The 14,947-nt window shown below is 36.3% G+C and overlaps 2 protein-coding genes across 4 annotated transcripts; one reads left to right on the top strand and one right to left on the bottom strand.

The window, feature by feature from the left end:
* Positions 1–1,299: 1,299 nt before the first annotated feature.
* On the bottom strand, positions 1,300–4,206 carry LOC105696129 (pre-mRNA-processing factor 39; the record flags this gene model as incomplete). Its single annotated transcript, XM_023432978.1, has 6 exons — positions 4,085–4,206; positions 3,759–3,880; positions 3,371–3,679; positions 2,459–2,893; positions 1,756–1,930; positions 1,300–1,547 (listed from the first exon to the last, which is right to left on the bottom strand). Coding segments are annotated over exons 1-6 (1,338 nt in total), but the record flags the coding sequence as incomplete, so codon positions are not given.
* Positions 4,207–6,517: 2,311 nt separating this feature from the next.
* LOC105696139 (transmembrane protein 192) lies at positions 6,518–8,915 on the top strand. Of its 3 annotated transcripts, none has more exons than XM_012418360.1 (4): positions 6,518–6,736; positions 7,041–7,175; positions 7,297–7,693; positions 7,768–8,915. In XM_012418360.1, exons 1-4 carry the CDS (start codon positions 6,698–6,700, stop codon positions 7,992–7,994), a joined length of 798 nt encoding a protein of 265 aa, XP_012273783.1. In that variant the 5' UTR covers positions 6,518–6,697; the 3' UTR covers positions 7,995–8,915. The 3 variants fall into 3 exon arrangements, with proteins under 3 accessions (XP_012273783.1, XP_012273784.1, XP_012273785.1); XM_012418361.1 differs by having other exon boundaries at positions 6,946–7,175; XM_012418362.2 differs by lacking the exon at positions 6,518–6,736 and adding an exon at positions 6,804–6,823 and having other exon boundaries at positions 6,946–7,175.
* The last annotated feature ends 6,032 nt before the right edge of the window (positions 8,916–14,947 follow it).

Below are 14,947 nucleotides of genomic sequence, written 5' to 3'. Positions count from 1 at the left end.
AGCACTTCAGCATGTGATTATGAAGGCCCTAAGGAAGAACCTAGTGCTCATGAAATTTCATTTTCGATTAAAAAATTGTTTACTTATCCCAGACTAGAATCAATACATATTTTTTTGAAAAATGAAATTTCATGAGAACCACGTTCTTCTTTAGGGACTTCATTATCACGTGCCGAAGTTTCAAACGACTCGGTACACCCAGTTTGAGGAAAAGTTTTATAAATATTTTCACGTCTTGTATATATAGAATAACCCTTTCGTATCGCCTTAAGGAAGAATGGTATATTTCAAAAAAGCCCGAGTTGACCGGCTGCCGCGTAACGGCAACCAGGGGTAACACTTATGACGTAGCACTTGTGACGTAGCGTCATGGCTGTACCGTGTCTTGGAAATCACATCACAGCGATTTTGACATCAAGCAGCCCTATCCCAAGAACGTCGATAGTAAGTTACAGGGTGCCGGACCTCGATAAAAATATCATACTTCAAGAAAAGAAATAAAGACATTGTTAATAAGCAATTCATTAGAAAACAGATATCTATTGTACTACGCAACAAAAGAACTCGACATTTATAAGTTTTATGAGTTATCGCGGTGTGTGTACATTATTGCATCGAATGAAACATTCTACAAGGGCCCTGATAAGTATGGTCATGTAGCCGGCTGCTTTTGCCAGTCGTCCACTGCGCATCTTCTACTGCGCATGACATCACGACGTACAACTAGCGCTCGTGGCGGAAATTCGCTCAAGTTTTATGCGAGGGAAATGCCCTCATTGACAGCTTTGCATGTTCGCACTCATAAATGTCGAGTTCAGCTATTCAACGGCGGTTCCCAGGGATATGGGGTGAAGTTGACGAGGGTACAACTTTCCCTGCGTGGCCCTTTTGTTGACTCTCATTAGTGATTCCGTGTAACAGTGCTATAAGTGTTACACAAGCAGCGACATAGGCCATATTGGGCCGCCATGACAAATTCGTGGGCTACAAATTCGGATTTTTACTCATTATTTATATTTTTTCTAACAAATAATTGAAAAATCTGGCTCCGCAGGGAATGTTATATTTTCGGAAGGTTGTGATTTCATCCACTTAAATTATTCAAAGTACATCCTGTACAGATATTTTTGAGTTCGAAGTTTCTCCGGTTCCAACTCTTGTAGGCGTGAAAACGCACACAGAGAAAATGATGTACCATTCCCCCTTAAGATAATGCAAGCTGCGTTTTCTCGATACTCTACCAGCTTCTCGCAGAAAAATGTATTTGGTTCGAAACTCTACCGAGTTTCTTGATCTTACCTCTTGATCAACATACTGTAACAGGTACGTCCAGCCAGTAAAATCAGACGGATCTTCATTGACAGCTTTCCAGTATTTCTCCAATTCGGGAAGCGTTTTCTTTTTCGGCGATGCAGGCTTAGCGTCAGATTTCTCTCCCGCATCGGAATCCGTAGAAAGTGCAACCTTTTTGGCTGGAGTCTCGTCATTGTTTTCCGAAGTCGGTGAACTTGGATCGTATTCTCCCTCGGCGTTTAATTTACGTTTATCTAAAATATTAAAAACATTAAAATTCTTTAATTCACTAGTAATGGCAGCAATTGCTCGTTTTGTTCCCGTATATTTTATGCAATATTGTGTAACGAGAATAAGAAAAATAAGGTCGATGATGCATGACATTCTAATTCAAAAAAGTTTAGTATGTCTCCTCTTATCGTTTTTCAATACTTAAATATTACCATTGAAATGTTTACATACTTCCTCCTTCGGGTTTTACATTCTTCTCCGGCGTTTTCCTTGACTTTGGTCCACTCTTCTTCTTCTTCTCGCTGTCTGGAGGTAATTCATCTTCTGAGACAGATTCAGTTTCGCCCAAGTCCGCTGGAGGTGCCGCAGGTAATTCCTCGTCGGAGACTGCTTCCGTTTCAGGTTCCTAATTTTAAGACACAACATTCCGATACAAACTTTAGACTTAGTTTAGCTTTCAGAACTTATAAGTTCAAAATAGACAGGAGAGTGATAAACCAATATGGTATTAAAAAACGAAATACAAATAAAAATTAATGAATATGATGTGGTTGAATGACAGTAGAAGCGAATGATCTATCCACTAGTACCTTACCCTTAGTTTTTGTTACATACATATGAGTGTACAACATAAAATTCGGTGTTAGGATGGAGTGGGTAGGATCATTTGATTGCTCAAAAGGAAGGTGTACCTGAACTAAACACTCGAACGGAGAAAACTCTTCATCTGAGATATCTTCCATTTCTTCACAATTCTAATTAAAATGTTAAAAGAACAATAAAAGATGGATATGGAATGTGTCCTACTTCTTCGCACAAGATGCAATATGACGAAAAACACATACAAGGAACGTTAATTATGCTTTGGTATTATTGGGACGTTTAAAGAATTTTTAATTTCATACATCTCATTAATGATCACAAATTTAGTTACCTTTGCTGTAGCTTCACTAGGTAATTCATCCTCGGAGACAGCTTCTGTATCTGGTTCCGTTTTCTTTATTTTAATATCTTGTTCAACTTTAATGTGTACAGATTCACGTTCTTTTGCAGTATCAGCTTCACCAGTTTCTTTTATACTAGTCTCTATATCTTCTATAGTATGAACTTCTTCTACAACGTCCTCTCCGTCGATTACATCCATTACTTTAATTCCGATTCTCTTCAAGTCCACTGTATCTGTACTGCAAATATCAGATACTTGTGGAGTATCATCTCCTTCCAACATTTCAACGACTTGCATTATACCATCCGCGTCGTTGGAAATAACTTCTGTAAATACTACATGATCGTTCTCTTGTATTTCCATCTTTTCCATACTATTTTCTTCCAATGTGATAATAGTCTCTATTTGTTCATTAGGTCCCTCCTGTGACCGAAATAAAAAAAAAATGTATACTCCAATTATAATAGATAGATCCAAAGGGTACAGAAAAGTAAATGAAAACAACCAAATTAACCATTTGACTGAAATCAAATTAACTTTATTCAAGGCAAATTTCGATCTCAAGTTTATTGCGTATGCATATGTATTTTACATGTCATGAAATTACTATATCATAATTTAATTTTTGTCAGCACTCCATTAATATGAATAAGCTTATAATACACTTTTATTTAATTGCATGTAATTGAAAAAATTGTTGTGTTAGCATGAAAAGGTTGCAATAAAAGATATAACGTTACAACTTATTTATTTCATACGTAATATCATTCAAAGTTGATCTAGGTAAAAAATACTTATTTAATTTATATATCATTCATTATAATAAACATTAATTATTTTAGTTACTTGATTTCAATCATTTCTAAAGATTTCTAAACAAAATTATAAGTAATAACTTACCAAGAGCTGGGTAGATTCCTTTATTTTTAGAGTGGACAAAATAGGTGTCGCAGTAGGTATACTGCTTACGACTGGAGGTGGCGGAGCCTCTAGTTCAGGAACAGCCTGAGCATTCTGATCCATGTGAAGACCTTGAATGATGCCAGCGTCTCGACTGTTCGCATCCTGGGAATCATCTAATTCTAAATGCATCGTTGTCGTTTCTTCCTCGGGATGTTCAATGATTACATCGTCAAACTGTTGAACGCCGTTTTCAGGAGCTTCGTCCATTTCTTCGATAACTTCTTCGCCACCCAGAGACGTTTCTTCCTGTATGGCATAATTCTAATTCAGTAATCGCATTAATACATAAGACGATGTCTTTTAAGAACAAGAAATGGTGCCTCACCTCCAGTTCAACTTCCTGTATTCTTTTTTGGGAGCGAGTCGCTCTCGCCAACAGTTTTTTCGCCGGCGATTTCTTCGCTACAACCGGCGACTTTCTCGCACGTCCCGATCTCGTTCGACGTGCTGTAAATGCAAATTCATTGGTAAATACATGTACAAGTCGAGAAATTCATTAGTAGGACGCTATTCGTATAATGGCTGCCAAGACCTCGCAATAAGCCAACATGCCGGCTGGCATTGTTATCAACCTCGGATTTACAGTTTAGCGGAAGAAAAAAATGCGTCATGTTCTTGATTATTAACCGACAGAAAATACGAATAACAAACCTGTTTCAGTCGCAGTGATTTCACTCTCTTCGCCGCTTAAAGAAGACATTCTTCTGATTTCACGAAACCCGACACAGGCGATTGGGAATGTAAAACGTAGAACCGAAATTCAAGATGGCGGCGAATAACCCGAGCAGCAATGATTGCTCGAGTATGTTCGTGAATGCATTTGTAAACATCCGAGTTTTAACAGAGATAAGAGTGTCTATGCTCCAGTTTCGCAGCTACATCAGGCTGCTGCCATCTAGCGACGGTGCACTGAAACTGTTCCACAGTTTTATAAAGAGAAACAAATCTGAAATTTCATACAATAAAATCATGCGTGAATATTTTTAGGAGGGAATACATAAAACCCTTAATTATATTAACACTTTTAATAATATTTATTACTCTTTACTTTGAACTTCACGGCGTATTGAAAAGAAATGTTACTTGAATGAAGAAACGTATCGTGTTTGAGTGGGAAGAAATGAATTATTTATTTACGAAGTAGATAAAGATGATTTTATTTTACTCTAGAGTTACAATTACTGGCTTGGAGATTCTGGGGTCCCCTGGTACAAACGCCTGGGCGTTATAGTCGTTGATTTCGAAAATGTCGATTGGGATAAGTTTAGAGGGGAAACTAGGCCAATGCCCGGTCTCTTTTTTATATTGGAGGATAATAGGAGTTGGATGTAGAGGGGAAGCTAGACCAAGCCCCGCGTCCTCTTATATCAAAGGAATAGTAGGAATTGGATATAGAAGGGAAGCTAGACCAAGCCCCGCGCCCTTTTATATCAAAGGAATAGTAGGAGTTAGATATAGAGGGAAAGCTAGACCAAGCACCGCGCCCTTTTGTATCAAGGAGATAGTAGGAGTTAGATATAAGAGGAGAAGCTAGACCAAGCCCCGCGCCCTCTTATATCAAAGAAATAGTAGGAATTGAATATAGAGGGGAAGCTAGATCAAGCACCGCGCCCTCTTATATCAAGGAGATAGTAGGAGTTAGATATAGAGGGGAAGCTAGACCAAGGCCCGCGTCCTCTTATATCAAAGGAATAGTAGGAGTTAGATATAGAGGGAAAGCTAGACCAAGCCCCGCGTCCTCTTATATCCAAAGAATAGTAGGAATTGGATATAGAGGGGAAGCTAGACCAAGCCCCGCACCCTCTTATATCAAGGAGATAGTAGGATTTTTAGGACGTAATGGTTTCTTCTTTCAAAAGAGAGAAGAAAAGAAAAGAAAAAGTTCGTGTAATGTGAATGATCGATTTATTAAAACAGAAAAAAATTGGTACCTTGAATAATAGAGAAGAGACTGGTTTTCTTCCTCGCTCGTACCTTTTTGGAAAATGCTCGTTGTCAATGTCGCTCGCTTGTTGTCGAAAGAAAAAGAAACTGAAGCTACTCAAAGTAAGGGTCAGAATATTATTGCAGTAGAATGAAAAACAATTTAACTACAACAGTGAAAAATTATAGTTTAGTTAATTCCCGCTGCGATAGGTAGTAATACATAATTATTGTAAATTTTTTCAAATATTATGTACAAAACTAAAACGCTAAATCGTTCTGTACACGAAGAAGATACATTAATAATTACTTTTATTTATATTATGTTGAGATGTTAGCATAAATTTTGTATTTTCCTGTTTGTTGGTCTTTTCAATTTTGAAATTTGCCGCCAAATTCGCGGGCTACCCTTCTTGCACTCGGTCGGGATCGAGGGTAGAAAGTGTACATACAGAAAGTGTTCGCTCGGGGTAGATGCCCTCGCAAAATGAACAGCGACGTCTGCGTCACTTCCGTCAAAACGAACGCCAAAGTGTACACTTTTCGTAAAAGTGTAGAAAGTATAGGCAAAACGAACAAACCTCTTATGTTAGCGCTTGCAAAGAATTCAGAAGTCTCCATAGAAGCCCAGAAGTATACGGACGTTCGATGCTCGATAAATAGTATGTTAGCCAACGGATGGCGGCGCTGTAATCATCTCTCCATCTCTCTTAATCTTATGGCGATATATAGCGATTGCATTCTTTCTTTATCTTACACGCAATACTCGCCTTTCTATATGCGTCTCTCTTCCTCCCATACGTGAGATATCGTTGGCTAACACGTGCGATCTCTTTTTTACCCCCACTTCTGGTTTGTTAGCCAACTTTTAGAGCATCAAGTGCTAACATAGGATCTGGGGTTCTATGGGATTCTGAATTCTTTGGCGCTTGATACTCTAAAAATTGACTAACAAGCCAGGAGTGGGGGTAAAAGAGAGATCGCATGTGTAGCCAACGATTCCCACATACGGGAGGAAGAGAGACTCATATAGAAGGCGAGTATTGTAAGATAAAGAAAGAATGCAATTCGCTATATATCGCCATAAGATTAAGAGAGATGGAGAGATGATTACAGCGCCGCCATCCGTTGGCTAACGTACTATTTATCGAGAATCGAACGTCCGTATCCTTCTGGGCTTCTGAATTCTTTGGTATGCGTCATCTCTCTAAAATTCGCAGATTAAATATAAAGCAGTTGCATCAAAACATAACTTTTACGCTAAAAATGTCGCCTAGCTAAATAAGAATTTTTCCCAACTGCGAACTTCGGACTCGGTGTTCCCTATTTGTTCTTCGTAGAATGGTCAGTCTTCTACCAAAGTTGAATTCGCCTACTGGTGTAAGTATAATTAACTCAATGTGCTACATTATGTGTTTCCGAAACTGAGCGTATGGATTAATACTTTATCTACCGACGAATTTAAAAGTAAATAACGATCACGGGTATCGTAAACCTATTATTAGGCCTCCGATAGATAAAGCGTTAAGAATGTCGTGCGAGAAAGTGACAAAAAGTTCCCAACATAACCTCTTATGATTGCATTACAGAGGATGCCGTATTGTTATTTGTTGTGCAATTATATAATAAATTGACAAATGCATCAATCGTATCGATAGACTGACCAATTTATGTGGTACTCCAGGGTGCAGTATTTTTTGATACTTCGATCAACATGGACGAAGGCGAGGGTTTTGAACCCGTTTGGTCATCGGAGGATCAGGAGAGCTTCCAAAAATTGAATACTGTACCGATAGCTATTATTCCACTTGTTATGGGTGTTCGTATATTTATATAGATTATTTATGCAAGTTTTATTGAGAATGATACATATAATGTCATATTCAGTTATCTTTCTTAAAGTGATGAAAATTATGAAATCATTTTTTCTATTATTACAGATTAGTTTGGAAATTACTGGTATAGTGCTAGCACTATGCATGGAAGAACAAAGTAAATGCGATACATATTTTATATTGTTGTATCTTCACTGTGTTTATTGGCTGGTGGTCATGCTGGCAGATCATGCTCTTAAGTCAAAGCACAATACTTTACGCATGGCTGGATATCTTGACTTCTATCAGTCAACTTACCGTCATATAAGGATACCCTTTTTCATTGTCTCTCTTTGGAATACCACTTATTTATTACTCGCTGCAATTTTTCATCATACCCATAAAACAGATTATGATATGTACTGCAGATCATCAAAGTGGATTACACCTGTGAATTATGTCCTGGTATTCACATCTTTAGAACTTATAACTATAATCGTGCCTGTTTACATCTATTACATCAGTAAGTACAAATCTTATTGTCTGAAAATATGTTCTTTTTTTCCATAGTTACAGTTTTTGTCTATATATCTGCAGAACGAGTTGTAAGATTTAACCGCATGAGACTTCCACCTGACGTTATGTGCGAAGAGTGGCTTACCTCGTGCACTCAGGATTCATATACAGGAAGCGGAGAGGTAGGCTATCGTCCACGAGGGTCAAACGTTAACGAATTGCTCGAAAAGCAAGCAGATTTAATCAGGTATTTAAAAGGCCATAATGACGTATTAAGTGCTCAGATGATGCTGCTGAGCAGAGAGTAGCCGAAGCATAAACAATGATTACGAGAACTAACGTGCATTGTGCACACGCGATAAAAAAATGAATTATGAGTGAGCATATTTTTATTACCTTTGATGTTAATTGTACCAAAACTAATACTTCTAATTGAATTTACGCTATTTTCTATATATTTGTGATAATTAAACATATGACTTCAAGAAATATTAATGTTTCACATAGCTAAGATTTAGTTACACATAAGTAATCATAAATATAGGTTTCGTGCACATATCTATTTGTCATGCCAAATATTGTAAATGCCAATTTGATTCTCTATAATAATGATCTTCATTTACATCCAGATAATAATCTGGTTTTGCTGCACAATTTAAATTGTTACCATTCTTTGTGATTTCTATTTTTCACTTTCTCTTATTTCTATTCATAATGGTTTATTATCTTCACACGCAATAAGTCAATCATTTTATTTTTTATTTAGACTCTTTAATCATTCATCTGTTTATTATGAAAAGCAAATTTACTTAAATTGCAAGCCTCGAAGAAAAGAATATATTCAGTTTCTTAATTAAAACTGAACATTCAAAGTTAAAATGCTTGAAAACAATTTTTACAAGACAATGTAAACAGCACGCCTAATATTATAAATGTTACCTTTGGAACCCATGTATTTAAGTTATTTTTTACGTTTCTGTTACAAAGTATCTTGATATTTAGTGATCATAATGTAATAATAATAACAACAAATGAGTGATTCATGAATCTGTTGAAGTTTGAGAATCTGAACTAGGGAAGAGTATTAAATTAGTATAATACACGCGTGGTGTACATCATAGTAACCATGCATCGTTAGTGACTTTAATTACTAGTTAAATTGTTCACTGTAATAAATATTATACATACGTCTTATGTATCAAATAAAATATGTATATATTTTCACTGGACGTTATCTTCCATCCATTAAAGACACAAAAAATGAATACGTACCACTGAATGCTGAACAAAAACTATAGGAGCATTGTAAGTTATGCTACGAAAAACAATACTCTGTAACCGTAATCTTAACTTATGTTTGATCTTTTCCTTTTCCTTAGGAACGCGAACCAATATCATGAAACGTATACATAATTACCACTTCAAAACAACCCCCCGAAGAAACATAACCTTTCCCAGCAAGGTAGTCCAAAAGATACAAATTGAAATTCATGCAACGAGCGTGGGTGACGTCATCTCCAGAAGTAGTATGGCGTATTTATTTACTTTTTACAAACGTCTCGTTACAAAATTGATAAGATGTATATCACTATAAATTATTACTAATTTGTTGTAGTAATATAACCGTTAGCGACATGGTAGTATTAACCCTTTTAGTACTCGGACTCTCCGATGAGGTTGTTCGTTAGGTTACCATTTGTTACCTCGTTCTGCAGTCTTACTGAGCTTCCTTTGAAAAAATTATTGCCAACAGAGTTACTCCGTCGCCTCTCCTCTTTCTAACCTTAAATGTACGCATTTATATATATATTTATATCTATATTTATATACTCGAATCACGATGGTTTTTCCGCACAGCTGAAGCCACATTCAGTGCCCCTACTCCCTAAAAACTATTTACCATTATACATACGATAATTACGGGCGCTTTATGTATTATAATACTATTATGAGTAACGCTGTGTTTACACCGTAAGTCTAGGTTCGGGTTTTCTCGAGTACATTCAGTTCTCTACAAGCATGAAGTAGTATAAGGAAACATAATACTTATGATCGGTTCCACAGAAAGTAACCTCAGAATCAGGATCCATGACTTCAGATGTTTTCAGATCGAACGATGCTAGCGCTACTTGCGGAAAGTGAGGGAACTTCAATCTTACATGACCGAAACATTTTCCATCAACGTAAGTGACCTTAAATGCTTTTAATTTTGCAATTAAGATACGCAAAGTGAAACGATAATCTGCGGATGATATACAAACTATGATGATTTTACAGTGACAAATACTGGCAGACTTGCTAGTAGAGGATAATTTTTAATTGCAAAAATTTCATCGAAGAGGCGCTCGGCATTAGATCAGAAAACATCTGAACATCTTAGACCCCTAATGAGGGGACGATTTCAATACGTGTCGTTAGATCTCCTTATTCTACTTCGTGTCTACAGGTGTCCATGAGTTTTTACCTGGGGATCTACGGATTGCGAGACACGAGTAGGATTATCCCTCGGCGACCTCATCACGGAGGATCGCATTGTCAAGTTTGAGACGATTCGGTACACCCGGTTCGGAGAAAAGTTTCATAGACGATACCTCTTTGACGTCACTCGCACATCACCTTAAGCAGAGAATTCAGAAGTCTCAATAGAAGCCCAGGGGTTCTATTACGGTAATCAAATTGAGCGAAAATGTGAAAAATGAGTAGCTGACGGTATTACGGAACGTGTTTGGTGGTGAAAATGCGAGACCATTTATGTGAACTGGCTCGACACAAATTTTTAAGCGAAATGGTGAAGCGTACAAGTATAAGTACAAGAAAAGATAGAAAAATAAGCGCCGTGAACGCCATCTTCCATGGATTGTGACACCAAAATTCAAAATGGAAAACCTCCTGGGTGGTTTGATTTTTGGCAACAATCGTATTCGGGGATGTAATAATAACCTTATTAGAAGAAGAAAGGAATTACGTGATGCCTCAGACCTATTTTCGTTAGAAGAAAGAGAATTTACTAGGATGTACAGGTTAGTTTTTGTTATTGCGAGGTTATACTACATTATTAAAAATTGAAACCTGTTAAATAATTCATGCTTACATGACATGATAAGAAAATTATATTGTTGAACTTCTAATTAAAGTAAATGTAAATGTGAATGTAATACATATTTAAAAAATATGAATGGACGAGTCCAAAATACGCAATAAACGGCCAGAAGGATACGTTCAATGCTCGATAAATAGTATGTTCTTTTTCTAATTATAGTTCTTCTTCTAATTGTATTGTTAAAAATTGAAAACTGTTAAATAATTCATGCTTACATGACATGATAAGAAAATTATATTGTTGAACTCCTAATTATAGTAAATGTAAATGTGAATGTAATACATATTTAAAAAATATGAATGGACGAGTCCAAAATACATAATAAACGGCCAGAAGGATACGGACGATCGATGCTCGATAAATAGTATGTTAGCCCACGGATGGCGGCGCTGTAATCATCTCTCTACCTCTCTTGATCTTATGGCGATATATAGCGAATTGCATTCTTTCTTTATCTTACACCCAATACTCGCCTTTCTATATGCGTCTTTCTTCCTCCCGTATGTGAGATATTGTTGGCTAACACATGCGATCTCTCTTTTACCCCCGCTTCTGGTTTGTTAGTCAACTTTTAAAGCATCAAGCGCTAACATAGGATCTGGGCTTCTATGGGACTTCTGAATTCTTTCCCTTTAAGAGCCACGTCTACGAGATGCAGGGTTGGCATAAGTCCAGTTTTATTACAAAAAGCCCCGCCCAAAGTTTTTAATCGGTTTAAACAATTTTTCCTGTTTTTTCCCGCCTAAATCGTTGCCTAAAAAACTGTGGGTAAAACCTGATTGAAACCATATTTAAACCGGGTTCTTCCCATTGTTTTATCCTGAGGATGAGCAGGAACGAAAATATGTTTGAATGCTACCTACACTGTAGATAGGTTAGAATTTATTTTAATTTGTTTGGAGGTCAGTGGAGCGCATGTGTAGGTGCAGGGTGCATACAATATTAAAATAAATTCTACGCTACATATATCCTGATGGATTTTATAAGATGGCTTTAACCGGTTAAGGTGAAGTGAAACTCCCTTCAAATCAATCGATTCTAATACAACACTTTTTTTTAAGGGTATTGGACCAAATTGTCTGAAACTTTGACACATTACTCGTGATCATCTAAGAATTGTCCTGATACATTCAAAATTAGGATTATTGGAAAAAAACTTCAGACCAGAATCAAAATGGCGTCGAGCTCTCATATTTCGATCAATATATAATTATCGAAGGGTCTGATATCAGAAACGAAAGGGTCAGGACAATTTTACGACAATTTAGAACACTTTGGTAATCGATAAACTCGCATTTGAACGGGATAAAGGCAAAAAAAGTGTTGTATGCGCTTCTATGCTAAAACGATGGGAATACGAGGTCTCGGAGTGAAAATTTAATTGACCTGGAAATCACAGATGGCGCAGGGGGCCCTCTGCAGTCAATTAGGGCCCCAGAAAGCATGAATCCAGATGATTTCTGGAGTTTTACTTCGATTTCTTTATAATTATTGTACGAAAACGACAGGTGGAGTATGCCATTTGGTACAATACCCAATATAATTCGACCCAGCTGTCAATATAAAAACCAACGTCGGCAACGTAGGTATTTAGAAAAATCTTCTTTATCGACGTCAATTAAGTTCCTCGACGTATTTCACTTCACCTTAAAACCCTGGGTTAAACTGAGGGGATTTTATGCAATGTATTTTATTTACTGGACTAAAACCGGGAAAAACCGCTGGTTTTAACCGGAATGGGTCAAACTTTGCCAACCCTGACGAGATGACATCCCATCGGTCATGCAAAATCGAGTATCCGGTACAATGTCGACGTTTCTGCACCTTCTTCTAACACGGTTTCGTCTACTTGCTCCTGCAATGACGTTAAACGCCTTCACTGAAACCTTGAAGGGAATTTTAAAACCCGATAACAAAACATGATCTCTTCGGTAATAATTTTCTTTTCGTTTTCAGAATTATTAGAATACGAGTTGAGCTTAAAAGTGAAACCGCACGGGTGCTAGTCTGAGGTGGAATTTAGTAGAAACCTTTTACATCTCATCGCTCAGTTTGAGATTTAACGCCTACATTTACATCCGGTTCCACATTTACAAGTAAACATTTTCAAATGTCCCCCGATCTTATTGATTTTCATATATCCCTAGTAGCATAGAATAATTTCTATTTGTTTGTAATCTTTGCTAAATATCTCAAGCGACAGATTTTTTAAGATTTCTTGTAGATTTCATTCGAAAATATCTGAGATATTTCTTGAAAATCTCAATGACATATTTAGTTTCAATAATTTCTAATCATATATAGAAATTATATTTTTTTAAATTTATGAACATATAATAAAAATACATTTCTTTTACTTCACGATAATTATGGGACACTTCATTTGGTATAAAGAAACACAAGAAATTTTTCTAATATTTTCTTTCCGCTATTTGATTGTAGGAGCAAAACGTGTGATTTTGATTTTAAATATTTTTAAAATGTTTATAATGTATTCGGCAGATAATTAAGAAATTCTTGATTTAAATTGAAACGAAATGTTTTGTATATCTGGTAGAAAAAGTATTATGAAAACACATGGAGCTAATATTATATAAATATTATAGGGATAATATTCTAAGGTAAACGTTTTGCAAATATTTCTAATGCCTGCTAAATATTTACAAAATGTACGATATTCGTTAAATATATAGAAAATATAGGACAAATACTTTGTGCTACTAGGGATGTTGAAGAACACCAAAATCTAAGAGACACGTGTTTTATTTTTTATCTGCAATGGTCCACATTTAAGGGGATGTGAAAGTGGCATCCGAAAGCTCAATCGTTCATAAAACTTTTTTACGAACTGGGTGTCTCAAATCGTTTCATACTTTAAAACATGAATATGGAGACCCTAAGGTAGGTCCTGAAACTCGGGAAATTTCATTTTTTATAAACTATTTTTAAAATACCTATAAACAAATTTGAAAAGAATTGAAATTTCATGAGTTTCAGGACCTTCCTTATAGTCTCCCTATTCACGTTGTAAAGTTTCAAACTATTCGGTAAACCGAGTTGGGAGAAAAGTTTTATAAACAAAACCTCTTCGACGCCACTTTCACATCACCTTAAGGGGATGTGAAAGTGGCATCCGAAAGCTCAATCGTTCATAAAACTTTTCTACGAACTGGATGTCTCAAATCGTTTCATACTTTAAAACGTGAATATGGAGACCCTAAGGTAGGTCCTGAAACTCGCGAAATTTCATTTTTTATAAACTATTTTTAAAATACCTATAAACAAATTTGAAAAGAATTGAAATTTCATGAGTTTCAGGACCTTCCTTATAGTCTCCCTATTCACGTTGTAAAGTTTCAAACTATTCGGTAAACCGAGTTGGGAGAAAAGTTTTATAAACAAAACCTCTTCGACGCCACTTTCACATCACCTTAAGGGGATGTGAAAGTGGCATCCGAAAGCTCAATCGTTCATAAAACTTTTCTACGAACTGGGTGTCTCAAATCGTTTCATACTTTAAAACGTGAATATGGAGACCCTAAGGTAGGTCCTGAAACTCGCGAAATTTCATTTTTTATAAACTATTTTTAAAATACCTATAAACAAATTTGAAAAGAATTGAAATTTCATGAGTTTCAGGACCTTCCTTATAGTCTCCCTATTCACGTTGTAAAGTTTCAAACTATTCGGTAAACCGAGTTGGGAGAAAAGTTTTATAAACAAAACCTCTTCGACGCCACTTTCACATCACCTTAAGGGGATGTGAAAGTGGCATCCGAAAGCTCAATCGTTCATAAAACTTTTCTACGAACTGGGTGTCTCAAATCGTTTCATACTTTAAAACGTGAATATGGAGACCCTAAGGTAGGTCCTGAAACTCGGGAAATTTCATTTTTTATAAACTATTTTTAAAATACCTATAAGCAAATTTGAAAAGAATTGAAATTTCTTGAGTGTCAGGACCTTCCTTACAGGCTCCCTATTCGCGTTGTAAAGTTTCAAACTATTCGGTAAATCGAGGTGGGAGAAAAGTTTTATAAACAAAACCTCTTTGACGCCACTTTCACACCACCTTAAGAGGATGTGAAACTTTTTTACGAACTGGGTGTCTCAAATCGTTTCATACTTTAAAACATGAATATGGAAACCCTAAGGTAGGTC

Source organism: Orussus abietinus, unplaced genomic scaffold (genome assembly GCF_000612105.2).
Source record: "Orussus abietinus isolate OABI.00-Male unplaced genomic scaffold, Oabi_2.0 scaffold473, whole genome shotgun sequence".
Taxonomy (NCBI): domain Eukaryota; kingdom Metazoa; phylum Arthropoda; class Insecta; order Hymenoptera; family Orussidae; genus Orussus; species Orussus abietinus.
The sequence above is the reverse complement of the archived record's forward strand: the minus strand, read 5'-3'. Positions and strand labels throughout refer to the sequence as shown.